This window comes from Protopterus annectens, chromosome 9.part0 (genome assembly GCF_019279795.1).
Source record: "Protopterus annectens isolate FY-2018-M chromosome 9.part0, PAN1.0, whole genome shotgun sequence".
NCBI classification, from domain to species: Eukaryota; Metazoa; Chordata; order Ceratodontiformes; family Protopteridae; genus Protopterus; species Protopterus annectens.
In genome coordinates, this window is record NC_056743.1 from 1,272,686,426 (window position 1) to 1,272,703,380 (window position 16,955).

Here is a 16,955-nt window from a genome sequence, read left to right on the forward strand (position 1 = left end):
GACAGATCAATGTAAACCAAAGGAGCTGGGAACACACTTATGGTGTGGCAAGACCCACAAATTGGAAGGATTCTGAAAAACTTGTGCAATTTAGCAGTAAGGAAGCACAACCAGTCTAGCAGATTTAATTACAGCCAATTAAAATGCTAATTCTAAAAACTATATGCAAATCAGAACCAGGGAAACATAGCTAAATGTGAAGTCTCAATTACACCAATTAAAAAGCTACTATGAAAAAAGTACAGTTTTGTACCTACCATAAATGTAGATGTTCGAAGATCCACATTGCTGCAGTCCTTACATATGGGTAGTCCGCTGTCCTCGGTCGGCCCGAATACCAAAGTATTAGGCTGACGTCGGTCACGGCGCTTAAAACTGACATCAGGACGTCAGGGTACAAAAGCGCATGATCAACGTCATATCCTCAGTCTTTTCTTGCCCCAGATGTCAGAAGGCCCTAACAAGAAAGGCCAAAGCCAAAAAACAGCAAAAAATAACCAACCACCCCTGCACTAACCATATTTACAATATGTACAACCCAAACCACACCACCACCTCTCACTACAGAGGGGAAGGAGGGAGGGTAAATTGGACTGCAGCAATGTGGATCTTCGAACATCTACATTTATGGTAGGTACAAAACTGTACTATGTTCTTCATCTCACATTGCTGCAGTCCTTACATATGGGTAGAATCCCAAAGCAGAGGTAAGGGAGGATGGCAAAACTATAAAGCATTAGGGGCTGCCAAAATGCCCTGTAAAATTGCAGTGGCAAATCCAGCCCTAGATTTAGAGTAAAGTGGAAGGTGGTAATGCTTAGAGAAAGTATGCACTGAACTCCAAGTAGCTGCTTCCAAAATATCTTTAGTAGCCACCCCTAAAAAGGCTGTAGAAGTGGCAGTAGCCCTAGTGGAATGAGGCCTAATCCCAGCTGGAATCTCCTTACCATGATGGGAATAACAGAAAGCAATACAAAATCCAATCCACTTAGAAATAGTTTGTTTTGAAACAGGTTTGCCCTGAGAACCCAAAGCAAAAGAAACAAACAACTGCTGAGACTGCCTGAACCCTTTAGTTCTGCTCAAATAATATCGTAACTGTCTGTGTATATCCAAAGTGTGCAAAATCCTTTCCCCTTTATTTTGGGGTTTGCATAAAAAGTAGGCAAATGAATAGTTTGGTTTAAAGCCACACTAGAAACCACTTTAGGCATAAAAAGAAGGGTTAGTACGCAAAGACACCCTATCCTTGTGGAAAATCAAGAAAGGCTCAACTGCCATAAGGGCCTGTAATTCAGAAACCCTTCTCGCAGAGGTAATGGCCAACAAAAAAGCAGTCTTCCATGATAAATATTTCAACTCTGCAGTTGCTGCAGGCTCAAAAGGTTGTAGAGTGAGTTTCTCCAACACAAAATTGAGGTCCCAAGCAGGAGTAGGAGCTCTACGTGGGGGTCTTATATTCTTTGCCCCTCTAAGGAATTGCTTAAACAAAGGATGAGAAAATAATGGTGGGTCACAGTCATAGTGAGCAGAAATCGCTGCAGCATGAACCTTTATAGAGGAGAAGGACAAACCTTTGTCCAATAACTCAGTAAGGTATTGAAGAGCAACACTTAAATTAGGTTTAGAAACATCAAAGTCCTTTGCTGTACTCCAAAATAAAAATCTCCTCCATTTATCTGCGTAAACCTTCCTTGTACTAGGTCTTCTGGCTTCCAAAATAACATTCAAAACTTGTTGTGGAAGCTGAGACCCTCCAGGGTTTAAAACAGAATATGCCAGGCTGTTAGATGTAGAGAGTTTAGTTTGACATTGAGTAAATGACTGTTCTCCTGAGATAGCAGGTGAGGAATCGAAGGCAAAGGCCATGGAGGCTCCGTACCAGACTTCTCAGTAATGGGTACCAGTGCTGTCGAGGCCAATCCGGAGCTATTAAAATCATGTTTGGCTTGTCCTGTCTGACCTTCAGGAGTACCTTTGGGAGGAGAGGCAGAGGTGGAAAGGCATACACGTGAAGATTGCTCCAATTGAATGAGAGAGCATCCACTTTCCAAGCTGTGGGATGAAACCTTTTGTGCAAAACTTTGGCAGCTGGTAATTTAGTGGAGAAGCGAACAGATCTATGTCTGGAGTTCCCCATAACACTGTCAATTTCTGAAATACTTGAGGATCCAATTTCCACTCGTGGGGATCCATAATTTGTCTGCTCAACACATCTGCTAAGGAGTTCTGTGCTCCTGGCAGAAACCTTGCCTGAAGATTTAGCTGTAAACTAAGAGCAGTCTCCCACAAAATCATTGCTTGTCTGCATAGAGGATATGAATGCGTCCCCCCTTGCTTGATGATGTACCACATGACAGTTGTGTTGTCTGTTTGAATCAACACCTGCCCTGGAAGAAGTAAATCCTTGAAAGCTATCAATGCAAATTGGACTGCTAACATCTCCTTCAAGTTGATATGTAAATGTTGAAGTCTGGCAGGCCACGTGTCTTGTACCCATTTTCCATTTAGATGAGCTCCCCAAGCTTTGTCTGAGGCATCTGTCGTTAAAATCTGACTCGCCTCTGGTCGGGTCACAGAGAGTCCCTTGTTTAGGTGACATTCCTGAGCCCACCACAAAAATTCCTTTTGAATGCAAGGTATTATCTGAATGACAGTGTCCAAATCTTGGCAGTGCTGTGTCCATACATTGTTGAGATACCATTGTAGCTTCCTCATATGCAGTTTGGCATTGGGAAGTACCAGAATACAAGATGCCATGAACCCCAAGGCTTGAAGGACTGTCCTTGCAGTCAGCCTGGACTGACGAGACAATTGGTGGAAGTAAAGGGAAAGATTCTTTTGTTTGTCCGAGGTCAAAAAGGCCATCTGGGATGCTGTATTCAGTCTCACACCCAGAAAGCACATGTCCTGAGAGGGTACTAGACTGGACTTTATTTCGTTCACAGAATACCCCAGGCATCTTAACACTGCCATCACATACTGTAAATGATGAAGAAGTTCGTCCTTGTCTTGGGCCAGAATTAGGCAATCGTCCAAATAAGGATAGATTTGTATTCCTCTTAGCCTGAAGAAAGCTACCACTGGAGCCAGAACCTTCGTGAACACTCTGGGCAGTAGATAAGCCAAAGGGCAATGCAGAGAACTGATAATGAAAAGTCCCAGCCCGAAAACGCAGATACTTCCTGCAACTTAGCCTGATAGGAACATGAAGGTAAGCCTCCTTGAGATCCAGAGTCACCATTCAGTGATCTTTGCCCAGCAGAGGTAAAAGCTGTTGTAACGTCAACATTTTGAACTTGGGAATGTCCAGATATGTGTTGAGGATAGATAAATCCAAAATTGGTCTCCACGTGTTCCCTTTCTTTGGTACTAGAAACAGGCGAGAATAAAATCCTAGGCCCACTTCTGACAGAGGGACAGGTTGTATGGCCCCTATTTGAAGAAGTAGAGAAATTTGTTTGTGAGCCTCTAGTCTTTGCTGAGGAGGAACGTCTGGCATGCCTTTGAAAGGAGGCAAGGTATGGAAATAAAACTTGTAACCTTGATGTATGATATCCAATACCCATTTGTCTTGGGTAATCAAAATCCAATTTTCCTTGAAGAGTGCCAACCTTCCTCCCAAAGGTGCTGCCAGGCAAGAAGGATCTGGCAGCTGAAAAAGTAGGTCATTGGGCCTGTTTACGAAAGGACTGGCCCCTGCCCTCACCCGAAGATTGTGCAGGTGAACTCCCTGTTCTAGGTCTAAAAGAACTCTGAGCTCTGCCCCTACCATGTCTAGATCTACCCCTAGACTGAGAATCATAAGAAGGATACGTCCACCCCTTAGCAGGCCAATTCCTACTAAACTTCGGAGGCTGAACTTGCAAAAAATCTTTAACAGCCTGCATAGACTTAGCCTTGTCTTCCATTTTCTTCAAGACTGACTCCACAGGTGAACCAAACAACACATCAGACTGCAAAGGAGCATCCAAAATCCTTGTCTTAACATGGTCAGATAAATTCTGATCCTTCAGCCAGGCGTGTCTGCGAAGAACTGAACCAGTGGCAGCCACCCTAGACGAGGCCTGCACAGCATCAAAACCACATTGTAATGAATGCTTACCCACCTGTTCAGATACATGCACCGAATCTTGTAATTCTTTGCACTCAATGCCTTCCGCCAGAGCATCCACCTTAGACTTCAATTGAGAAAGAAGAAAGTTTTGATATTTCAACATATGAAACTGGCAATTCAAAGCCCTCATAGCTAAGGTAGAAGATGTATAGACCTTCTTTCCCCATCTATCCAAAGCTCTGGCCTCCTTATCTAGAGGAACCGGATTTTTTACAACAGAGGCCTTAACACCCTTAGGTCCCTGACTAATAGTTTCTGGGTCCGCCCTAGGACTCTTATAAAGATATTTATGAGCCTCAGGCACCCTGTAATACCTATCCGGTTTAACAGGCGAGGAGGCAGAGAATCAGGATTAAGTGAAGCCTCTGAAAACACATCTTCCACAACATCCAGAACAGGGGTATAGCCAAGGGCCTATGTTGGGGTAAAAGCAAAAATTCCCTAAGCCTTTTCCGAGAATCAGAGAAGTCCTGACCTTCCCACTTAAAATGTTCCCTCATAGAATGAAGTGTCTCTGAAAAAGAAAAATCCTCTGGAGGAGAAGCAGAAGGAGTGGAATCATCTGCATCAGAATCAGAATAAGGAGAGTACTCCTGCAAGTCTTCAGCCGAAGACTCTGAAACATCCGAAGCCTGCTCAAAACTTCCCAACTCTGGCTGCACCCTAGGCCTCTTATCAGCAGGGGGCAAAGAACCTCTAATCAGAGTAATCAAATCTTCTGCCATTTTAAGCATGTGCTTCTTAGGCATAGACCCTGCTGAACTAGGAGTGACACCAACAGAAGCTAAACCTGGCCTGCCTCTGGGAGAAGCCTTGGAAACAGAAGGAGAGGGCCTAACCACCCTAGGAAGGGAGGGGAGTACAGTAACTTGAGAAGCCCCTTCAGCCTGACCTGCCTCTTGAGAGGCCACATCCTGCAAAATCAAAGTCTCCCCCTGAGACTCCAGAGAAGTCTCCGTCGGAACCACCGGTTCCACTGAAGCCTCTAAAGAACCGGCGTCCGAACGGACGACTCATCTTGCCTGGGTTTAACTGTTTTGTCTTTGCGCTTCTTCGCGAAGCGGCCGGAGAGTCCGACGGCATATTATAATTGCACCGCTTACCAAAGACCAGCCTAGCACAATCTAACCTTCGCTAATAGTGCGTTATTGAACCTAGCACAAAAGCGACACCCGACAACGTCGTGCTCAGGCCCCAAACAAGGAATGCACAAAGAATGATAATCCCTATGCGGTATCTGCTTCCCACAAGAAATACAGTTATTCACTTTTTCTGACATCCGTAATACACTGAGGCAAGAAAAAACAAAATATTCCCCAACGGGGTACTTAGCCAACTTGGATTCCGTCTGAAACTCCGAACTCGAAAAATTTCAGAACGCCGAACGGCACTTGCAACGCTGCTTCTGCATCGGACCATGCGGCAAAAAAGACTGAGGATATGACGTCGGTCATGCGCTTTTGTACCCTGACGTCCTGATGTCAGTTTTAAGCGCCGTGACCGACGTCAGCCTAATACTTTGGTATTCGGGCCGACCGAGGACAGCGGACTACCCATATGTAAGGACTGCAGCAATGTGAGATGAAGAACATCACTCAACTGCTCCTTCCATGCCCCTTTGTTGAAATTAGGATAAAAGAGTAATGTCTTAGCTAGTATTACTATAAGTTTTTCATGATCTGATGAAGTCTGTAAGAAATTGATAATTCGAAGAAAGCTTCATTAAATGAATACTGATTAAAGGTGACTTATTTCCAAAATTTGAAGGGAATTAACATGAAAGCTTTGGAAGGTCAACATAGAAGCTCTCTTTTTCTGAACCACAACCTGCTCTTAAATTACTCCCTTTAGCATTTGTTTTGTTTGTCCTAGCTGGGGCATCTCAGCTCCTCAGGGTGGGTTTAGCTAAGACTGGGCTGTTTTCATCACTTGGAGCCTTTACTTTTACCATCAGCTCCAGCCGATCAAAATACGTCATCCAGGGAGGAGATATAAATCCATAATCAAAAGGAAGTCTACGTATGCTACAACCTTCTTCCATGCAAATAACCATAGATGAAAAGAAATGGGAAGGTTTGAAAAATGGAAGGCCCATGCAGAATCTGGTGGTGAAAAGTCTACCTTTCCTAGGTTCCAAGACCAGGGACAAACACCAAACACATGGAGAGATCTTAAACCTCATAATTCTCATAGTCCAAAGCAATATCAATGCTCATAGGCATGATGCAGTACCATGAATAATGTCACTATAACCATACCCAAAGGATGCAGTCTAGTCAGAAACTCGGCAAATACTGCAACCCACATCCAGGTTTCCAAACCTGGATGTCCTAAGCACTCTTCAGGGCAGGGAGAATCAGTGAGGGCAGCACACAGTTCCATGTTTAAAAGCTCAAAGGGGCATCTGTGAAACATAAGCCAAACTATGGGACAACAACCAATGCGTTCAGAGTACCTCTGTTGAAAGCATCCCCCCCTAAGAATCCCCAGGCAGGAACACCAGCCAATGGCAACCCTAACAAGGAGGGTATCACACAGATTCTGCTTCCTCAAGCTTCAGCCACAGTGGTCAATGCAGGGAAAGGCTCTAGACTCTAAGTCAGCCAACAACGGTAACCTTCTGCTGGGAACATAGCCCCACCAGATATAACCAAAGAGAATCACAAAAAAAAAAAAATAAAAAGCAGTCCTGGGAGCAACTGCAGTGGAGAGGAATAAAACCCCAAGACACCTTAGGAGAAGGATGATACAACCAAGGGCTGAATGAAACCAACAACCTTGTTCTGGGAAAGAGGAGAATGGCAAAGCCTCTACTGCCCCTTTGTGGTAGAGTTTAAGTCTGTCCCACTTCCCCTTAAAATTCCCATATGGTGGAAACCCTAAGAAAAAAGGGATAGGGCATAAAAATTATTAAAATACAGCAGGGATGACTAAGAGTGATCCTGTTCCAATTCTGCTGTTCTAAAAGGGTGACTCTCGCAGTTGGGGTAAGCCAGGACAGATGCCTCCATCAGGGAGTCCTAATCAGTCACTGCTGCAGCAAGGAAGATGGGAGAGAGAATTCTGTGTGGTTTCCATCTGGCAAAGAAAATGGGACTAGCACAGTATGCGTCAGCTTTACCTAGAGCAACAGTGAGGCCTTTATGTTTTTCTTGGAACATGGGGTCTAAAATAATGGGAAACTTCCTATTCACTGAAAATGGCGGTCAATTTCTTCTTGAGGAGGCTACTAACCAAAGCACAGAAAATATGACAAAAATGCTCTATCTTTATGAAGGAAGTATACAAAATACTGCAGCTAATCCAATCTTTAAGGAGGCTATATGCCATATAAAGAGTACAGAAATGCAAGGTCTATAGACCTGAATTTTGTCTGTGACTTAAACAGAACATGTTGAAGAGACAGATGTGTTCCAGAGACAGCCCCTCCTATGGAACAAGCTTCCCATCCATGTGAAGCTGAGTTTGTATATTACCCAGTGTAAGCACAACCTAGGCCAGTGGATGGGGAACGGGAAATTTACATCTGGCCTGGTCCTTTATGGACAGAGATAGCTTATAAATGCCTGGCTCTTAATGTCCTATTTGGATACAGGACATCATTCTTCTTTTGGAAAAACTTGGCTAGGCTTAGAAAGGCCCCCTGGGTCGTTAGCCTAGTAACAATCTATGCATTTATGTATTTCTACTTAGGCACACACCTGAGCCTGCAGTTTATTAAAAAAAAAAATCAGACAATTCTCATTAAAGAGAACTGCTTGACAGGCCACCAGGAAAACCATGCATAGGGTCTGCTAAAGGTCCTCCTGGGGTCCAGACTTCATGAGATTCTTGAGCTTTCTCCCAGCTGATTATATCAAGAAGGACCAGAAATTACACAAATAAGATACAGAATGGATATCCCTAGGATTCCCTGCCTTAAAGGGATATACCATCCTGTCACATATGCTCAAAGCTGTACCCTCCTTTTCAAACAGTGGACAAAAATGATGTGGTCTCTGGGAGCATGAGCAGCTTGCAAAACTAGCCAAAAATCAACCCTAAACTGCTTAATATATAATTGTAACCAACTGCAGGACTATACTAGATAAGTCTTCTTTGGCCTCAAAAGTGGAATAAAGGTGCCTCCTGGCTGTGAAACATCTTTGAAGGCAGGGTCTGGGGAATGGCTGGGAGTCCAACAGTTCCGACAGATATCAGTGAAATGGAGGCCAAAATACAGCAGCCTTCACATGACGAATCCCCTAAATATAAATAATCTGGAATGGGCTCGTATAATCTCATTGCTCTTGAGATTTCCATGACAAGAACCTCACTGCTGATACACCACAAAATGGGGCTTAAGACAAACTCAAACTCCTACTAACCTGGGGCTAAACTGTACGCTTGCAAAAACTGGAAGGCTTAGAAAGGTGTAGACTTGCCTATGGCTAAGGGGTGTGGCCAAACCTTGGCAAGTCCTCCAAATTAAGTCTTCAGTGAAGAAACTGCAATCTTTTATTCTACTTATAACAGCCTATCACTCCCCAAAAGGAGCTTTTTGTTGCCCTTTGGTGCACAATTCAGAGGAGTTTTCAGACATCACAAAAAATAAAAGACATGCATGAACTTTTTGCTCACAATAACAGCAATTAAGGTACGGACTGTGAAAATGGCATACAAAGAACTCGTGAGCACAGTGACTGAGCACACATACAACTGGTGCATGATATCACAGAGTGTGCATTAATAAAGGTATACATATGGTTCTTATGTGCAGGAACTTCTGAAAAATATTTAAAATTCTGATGGGTGGAAAGGATGATGCCAGCTTTTATGGCATATTATGAAAAGGTCCATGCATTCTACTTCCACCCTTACCATGAAAACAACCTTTTATTATGCAACTTTAAGATCTTCCACACACACACACACACACACACACACACACACACACACACACACACACACACACACACACACACACTACTGCAAACAGGAGCTTTCATAATGTATTTTAAAATGCAGTGATATAACTAGCTGGGTGGGAGAACAAAAGCATGCATGTATGAGTTAATAACATCCTGAACACTTTGAGATCAAATTACATGTGATTATGGACTATGCCTGCACTTTTAAGTACACACACACACTTGTAAGAATGCCTCATACAGAACAAGTAATAAAAGAATAAAACTGCAAAACATCAATACATGTTAGTAAATAACGGATAAAATTATCTATGCTGAAGAACTGTGCATGCATTTTTCAGTACATGCAAACTAAGTACTAAAATAGTACAGCTGCAAAAACAATATCAATACATGTGAAAATAATGAAGTAAAACTACTTTACCTGAAAGTAGAGGTTCTGAGGTCACCACCAGCTGCAAAATACGGTACTCTGAGACCATTACAAAACAGGACAAAGGGAAGGAGAAGGTAATCCAAGCAAGACTTGTGAATAGAAAGGTAAACCACTGAAGATTTGTACTGTCAGAAAAACAAAACACAACACAATAAGGACCAGACAGATACAAATGCAGGTTCTACATTACAGTAACAATGATCACAATGTCCTAACAGACTCTACCATGATACCCTTAGGGCACCTCGTACTAAATCTGGTACTGAACTCAACAACACATTAACCAGAAATAGCTCCATTTTTTTTCATCATGGCTTGGGCAAGATCAAAACACTGTTTCAGTCACAAAGTTGCTTCTCTTAGGCTGTCTGTATCAAAGCAAATCAGCAGATATCAAAATATATCTGTACATAAATATATTAATCAAAATGACCTGCTGTCAGTAACAAAACAGCATATCACAATTGCTTAAAGCAAAATCACTGCCATTTTCTTCCTTGCTAACATTCTCTGTGCTATTTTTTCCTGTCCAGTAGTATAATGTCATATGCTTTCTTGAGACTCTGCAATCATTTTAAAATGGTGTACAATGCCTGCCTGCATTCTCAAGGCGTATTGAAATATTGTTCAGTGTCCTGTGTGTGTGTACTAATTCTAACTCAAAATGGATGCAGTTTATAGACAGCTCAGCTCACTGGTTAATTTAATTTCTCATGTCCAATTTGTACCAACTATCCAGTATGCCCCCCCCCCTCAAAAAAAAATTAGAACCTCTCCTAGTTTTCAGACAACTCAACTTAGCTTTCAAAGAGGAGACATAACCTTGTGCTACTGCACAAAATGTTTTATACAATATTTTCTGAAGCCTATGAGGTAAAAGTAGTTTCCTGTGCCCAATATGTGGTAATTTCTGCTGTACACAGGATTTTTTCGATATCAAGTCTATCATGCATACAAGAGCATCTGGAGGTTGCTCACAGCTTACATTTTCCGTTGCACATACAGCACCTTTTTACTGTTCAAAAACATTTCAGACAGCACAACTTAGCATCTGAATTAATAGTAATGAGGAGGTAGTCTTGTCAGAAAATGAAAGCAAAACTGTTACCACATTCGACATCTGTCCAGTCCTAGTTAAGAGAGCAATAATGCATGTTGTTTTCCTGTGATGATTTTTAAAATGCTGTTATGCTTAACCACGATCAAAATGCAAAACAAAATGTGGCAGCCCCCACGCCAGTAAAATTAGTTTGATTACCATCTATATTCATTCCACTGCACACAAAATAATATCTGAAGCTGTATGCAATTTTATCTCGCAAAACATGGTTCTCCGTTGCATCTTCTCATCTTGCTGCCCATCATTTTACTTTGCTTTCATTTATTCATTACGTTTTTAACATGCACATGTCATCACCGTTACTGCAGTGTGGTTAGTATGCAATTCAGAGTTACATACAATATTTGTTCTGCTGTGCTCATTTAAACATGTGTACATGGCCAGGATTCTGCTCTTTAAGACAGGTATACAATCAGCATTCTGGTAAGAAAGTGACTAAGTATGCAAAGACACAACAACTTTCTTCTGCTCCTTCCCCTTCCACTCCACTCCCATGTATAGTTTGCATACATGCACACAAAGTTACTCATACTGAGAGAGTCTCTCCTCTTCACTTCCTTCCCTAACATCCACTTCCTTTGAAGGTTTCCTGCTAATAAATGCAGTCCTCGATCAGTGTTTATTGTTAATGATGCCTACTCTGTTGTAGTACGTGTGTTTAACCTGTATAAATATCAACATGGTGAATTATCCCACTTGTGGATACACACAGACATATACAATGCTTACATGAGTACCTAATCATTAGTGCCTGTAAAACATCTTCAACTCTTACAAGCTAAACCATTGAAAAACACAGCCCTTAGTACCCATTCCCTTTACCTCTTATTAACTAAGCCAAGACTTGATGCACATAATGAGCAGCAACACTGTATGATGCACAATGATTTGAATGTATACACTGCATTTTACTGCCCCCACCATACCTTTCAACTGTCCCTGATTTTCAGGGATGTGCTCGAGTCTGACTCAAATTTTGGCTCTGTCCCTCTACACAGCCTCGACTTGTCACAGCTGCATTTATATGCCGGAATTAATAAAGCATGCAGTCGCTAAGGATTTCCAGAGAACAATGACATCTGAATACTAAGAGTGCACCAAAACGTATTTGTAGTTATGCAAGATAAAGTACCTATTAGTTCATTCATTTACTTAAATTGTGTAGTTGAGCTAGTCAACAGAACTCTTTTCAGCCACTTCAAGGGCCAAAGGACATGTTCCCAGTGGAACAGTGTAATACATTTAACACATACTGGAGAAAATGGGTTTACATATATACATACATACATATATATATATATATATATATATATATATATATATATATATATATATACACACATACATATTTATACATATATATATATATATACACACACACACACACACACATCCACACACAGGAATACAACAGAGGCAAGAATAGAACAAGTTTGACAGCAGTGAGAAAAAAAAAGAAGTTATGTACTCACCATAACGTTCCATCTGAGTAGTTGTACTTCATTTGTCTTCAAACTGTGGGTTACGGATCCGTATCAGATCCGAGCCGGCAACTTTTACTAGCATTAGCTCCAAGCGTAACAAAAAGATGCCTTTGATAAAGGCTTTACACGGTCTGTAAAAGGCTTAAGAGGCAGAATTCTCACCCACATGAAAATGAGAGATGGCAGCCAACTGAACTTTGACAGTAGAAGAACTAGCTCCGTGTTGAAAAATATCAGCTAGAACATCAAGAATGGCAGAAATAGGAGCCGTGAACGGGTCTAAACTCCTTTGAGAGGCCCAAAAGGAAAAAAGTACAGTTTTGTACCTACCATAAATGTAGATGTTCGAAGATCCACATTGCTGCAGTCCTTACACTTGGGTAGTCCGCTGTCCTCGGTCGGCCCGAATATCAAAGTATAAGGCTGACGTCGGTCAAGGCGCATTTGACTGACATCAGGACGTCAGGGTACAAATGCGCATGACCGACGTCATATCCTCAGTCTTTTCTTGCCCCAGATGTCAGAAGACCCTAAACATAAAGGTCTAAACCAAAAGACAGCAAACTAACAACCAACCACCCTTGCACTACTTATATGTACAATATATACAATACATACAATATTTACAACCCAACCCACACAACCACCTCTAAACACAGAGGGGAAGGAGGGAGGGTAAATTGGACTGCAGCAATGTGGATCTTCGAACATCTACATTTATGGTAGGTACAAAACTGTACTATGTTCTTCATCTCACATTGCTGCAGTCCTTACACTTGGGTAGAATCCCAAAGCAGAGGTATGGGAGGATGGTCAACTACAAGGAAGCAGGAGCTGCCAAAATGCCCTGCAAAACAGCAGTGGCAAAACCAGCCCTGGATTTAGAGTAAAGTGGTAGGTGATAATGCCTAGAGAAAGTATGCACTGAACTCCAAGTAGCTGCCTCCAAAATATCCTTGGTTGCCACTCCCTCAAAAAGCTGTCAAGTGGCAGTAGCCCTAGTGGAATGAGGCCTAATCCCAGCTGGAACCTCCTTGCCATGATGGGAATAATAGAAAGCAATGCAAAACCCAATCCACTTAGAAATAGTTTGTTTTGACACAGGCTTGCCCTGAGAACCCAAAGCAAAAGAAACAAACAACTGCTGAGACTGCCTGAACCCTTTAGTTCTGTCCAAATAATATCGCAACTGCCTGTGTACATCTAAAGTGTGCAAAATCTTTTCCCCTTTATTTTGGGGATTTGCATAAAAAGTAGGCAAATGAATAGTTTGGTTTAAAGCCACACTAGAAACCACCTTAGGCATAAAGGAAGGATTAGTACGTAAAGATACCCTATCCTTATGGAAAATCAAGAAAGGCTCAACTGCCATAAGGGCCTGTAATTCAGAAACCCTTCTTGCAGAGGTAATGGCCGACAAAAAAGCAGTCTTCCATGATAAATATTTCAACTCAGAAGTAGCTGCAGGCTCAAAAGGTTGTAGAGTGAGTTTCTCCAACACAAAATTGAGATCCCAAGCAGGAGTAGGAGCTCTACGTGGGGGTCTTATATTCTTTGCCCTCTAAGAAATTGCTTGAACAAAGGATGCGAAAACAAAGGAGGGTCACATTCATAGTGAGCTGAAATCGCTGCAGCATGAACCTTAATAGAAGAGAAGGACAAACCTTTGTCCAGTAACTCAGTAAGATATTGAAGAGCCACACTTAAATTAGGCTCAGAAACATCAAAATCCTTTGCTGCACTCCAAAATAAAAATCTCTTCCATTTATCTGCGTACACTTTCCTTGTACTAGGCCTTCTAGCTTCCAAAATCACATTCAAAACTTGTTGTGGAAGTTGAGACCTTCTATGGTTCAAAACAGAATATGCCAGGCTGTTAGGTGAAGAGAGTGAAGTTTGACATTGAGCAAATGGCTGTCCTCCTGTGACAACAGGTGTGGAATCAAGGCAAAGTCCATGGAGGCTTCCGTACCAGACTTCTCAGTAATGGGTACCAGTGCTGTCGAGGCCAATCTGGAGCTATTAAAATCATCCTTGGCTTGTCCTGTCTGACCTTTAGAAGTACCTTTGAGAGGAGAGGCAGAGGTGGAAAGGCATACACATGAAGATTGCTCCAATTGAAAGAAAGAGCATCCACTTTCCAAGCTGTGGGATGAAACCTTTTGTGCAAAACTTTGGCAGCTGATGGTTTAGTGGAGAAGCGAACAGATCTATGTCTGGAGTTCCCCAGGACACTGTCAATTTCTGAAATACATGAGGATCCAATTTCCACTCGTGGGGATCCATAATCCGTCTGCTCAACACATCTGCTAAGGAGTTCTGTGCTCCTGGCAGAAACCTTGCCTGAAGATTGAGCTGTAAACTGAGAGCAGTCTCCCACAAAATCATTGCTTGCCTGCATAGAGGATAAGAATGTGTTCCCCTTGCTTGTTGATGTACCACATGACAGTTGTGTTGTCTGTTAGAATCAACACCTGCCCTGGAAGAAGTAAATCCTTGAAAGCTATTAATGCAAACTGGACTGCTAACATCTCCTTCAGATTGATATGTAGATGTTGTAGTCTGGCAGGCCACTTGTCTTGTATCCACTTTCCATTTAGATGAGCTCCCCAAGCTTTGTCTGAGGCATCTGTCGTTAAAATCTGACTCGCCTCTGGCCGGGTCACAGAGAGTCCCTTGTTTAGGTGACATTCCTGAGCCCACCACAAAAATTCCTTTTGAATGCAAGGTATTATTGGAATGACAGTGTCCAGATCCTGGCAGTGCTGTGTCCATACATTTTGAGATACCATTGCAGCTTCCTCATATGCAGTTTGGCATTGGGAAGCACCAGAATACAAGATGCCATGAACCCTAAGGCTTGAAGGACTGTCCTTGCAGTCAGCCCGGACTGATGAGATAGTTGATGGAAGTAAAGGGAAAGACTCTTTTGTTTGTCCGGGTTAAACAGGCCATCTGGGATGCTGTATTCAGTCTTACACCCAGAAAGCACATGTCCTGAGAGGGTACTAGACTGGACTTTATTTCGTTCACAGAATACCCCAGGCATCTTAGCACTGCTATCACATATTCCAAATGATGAAGAAGCTCTTCCCTTCCTTGAGCCAGAATCAGGCAGTCGTCCAAATAAGGATAGATCTGTATTCCTTTTAGCCTGAAGAAAGCTATCACTGGAGCCAGAACTTTCGTGAACACTCTGGGCGCAGTAGATAAGCCAAAGGGCAATGCAGAGAACTGATAGTGAGAAGTCCCAGCTCGAAAACGCAGATACTTCCTGCAACTTAGTCTGATAGGAACATGAAGGTAAGCCTCCTTGAGATCCAAAGTTACCATCCAATGATCTTTGCCCAGCAGAGGTAAAAGCTGTTGTAACGTCAACATTTTGAACTTGGGAATGTCCAGATAAGTGTTGAGGATAGATAAATCCAAAATTGGTCTCCACGTGTTCCCCTTCTTTGGTACTAGGAACAGGCGAGAATAAAATCCTAGGCCCACTTCTGGCATAGGGACCGGCTGTATGGCCCCTAGTTGAAGTAACAGAGAAATTTGCTTGCGAGCCTCTATTCTTTGCTGAGGAGGAACGTCTGGCATGCCTCTGAAAGGAGGCAAGGTATGGAAATAAAACCTGTAACCGTGGTGTATGATATCCAATACCCATTTGTCTTGGGTAATTAAACTCCAATTTTCTTTGAAAAGTGCCAACCTTCCTCCCAAAGGTGCTGCCAGACGAGAAGGCTCTGGCATCTGAAAAGGTAGGTCATTGGGTCTGTTTACGAAAGGACTGACCCCTGCCCTCACCAGAAGACTGTGCAGGAGAACTCCCTGTTCTAGGCCTGAAAGAGCCCTGAGCTCTGCCCCTACCACGTCTAGATCTACCCCTACACTGGGAATCATAAGAAGGATACGCCCACCCTTTAGCAGGCCAATTTCTACTAAACTTTGGAGGCTGAACCTGCAAAAAATCTTTAACAGTCTGCATAGACTTAGCCTTGTCTTCCATTTTCTTTAAAACTGCCTCAACAGGAGAACCAAACAACACATCAGATTGTAAAGGAGCATCTAAAATCCTTGTTTTAACATGGTCAGATAAATTTTGATCCCTCAACCAGGCGTGCCTGCGAAGAACTGACCCAGTGGCAGCCACCCTAGACGAGGCCTGTACAGCATCAAAACCACATTGCAAAGAATGCTTACCCACCTGTTCAGAAACATGTACCAAATCCTGTAACTCTTTACAATCAATACCTTCCGCCAGAGCATCAACCTTAGACTTCAACTGTGAAAGGAGATAGTTTTGGTATTTTAACATGTGAAACTGGCAATTCAAAGCCCTCATAGCCAGAGTAGAAGAGGTATAGACTTTCTTTCCCCATCTATCCAAGGCCCTGGCTTCCGTATCTGCAGGAACCGGATTCTTGACAACAGAAGCCTTAACACCTTTAGGCCCCTGGCTAACAGTTTCTGGGTCTGCCCTAGGACTCTTAAAAAGATACTTATGAACTTCAGGCACCCTGTAATACCTATCCGGTTTAACAGGAGCAGGAGGCAAAGAATCAGGATTAAGAGAAGCTTCTGTAAAAACATCTTCCACTACATCCAAAACAGGAGGTATAGCCAAAGGCCTATGCTGGGGTAAAAACAAAAATTCCCTAAGCCTTTTCCTGGAATCGGAGAAGTCCTGACCTTCCCACTTAAAATGCTCCCTCATGGAATGAAGAGTCTCTGAAAAAGAAAAATCCTCAGGAGGAGAAGCAGAAGGAGTAGAATCATCCACATCAGAATCAGAATAAGGAGAGTACTCCTGCAAGTCTTCAGCCGAAGACTCTGAAACATCCGAAGCCTGCTCAAAACTCCCTAGCTCAGGCTCCATCCTAGGTCTCTTATCAGG

General features: G+C 42.6%; 1 protein-coding gene across 1 annotated transcript in view; it reads right to left on the bottom strand.

The window, feature by feature from the left end:
* The window catches only part of LOC122810655 (glycerol-3-phosphate acyltransferase 1, mitochondrial-like), a 701,052-nt gene that overhangs the window by 72,936 nt on the left and 611,161 nt on the right, over positions 1–16,955 (bottom strand). The window contains exon 8 of the mRNA XM_044082228.1: positions 9,452–9,588. Coding sequence (XP_043938163.1) covers positions 9,452–9,588 — 137 coding nt within the window. The remainder of the gene's footprint in view (positions 1–9,451; positions 9,589–16,955) is intronic.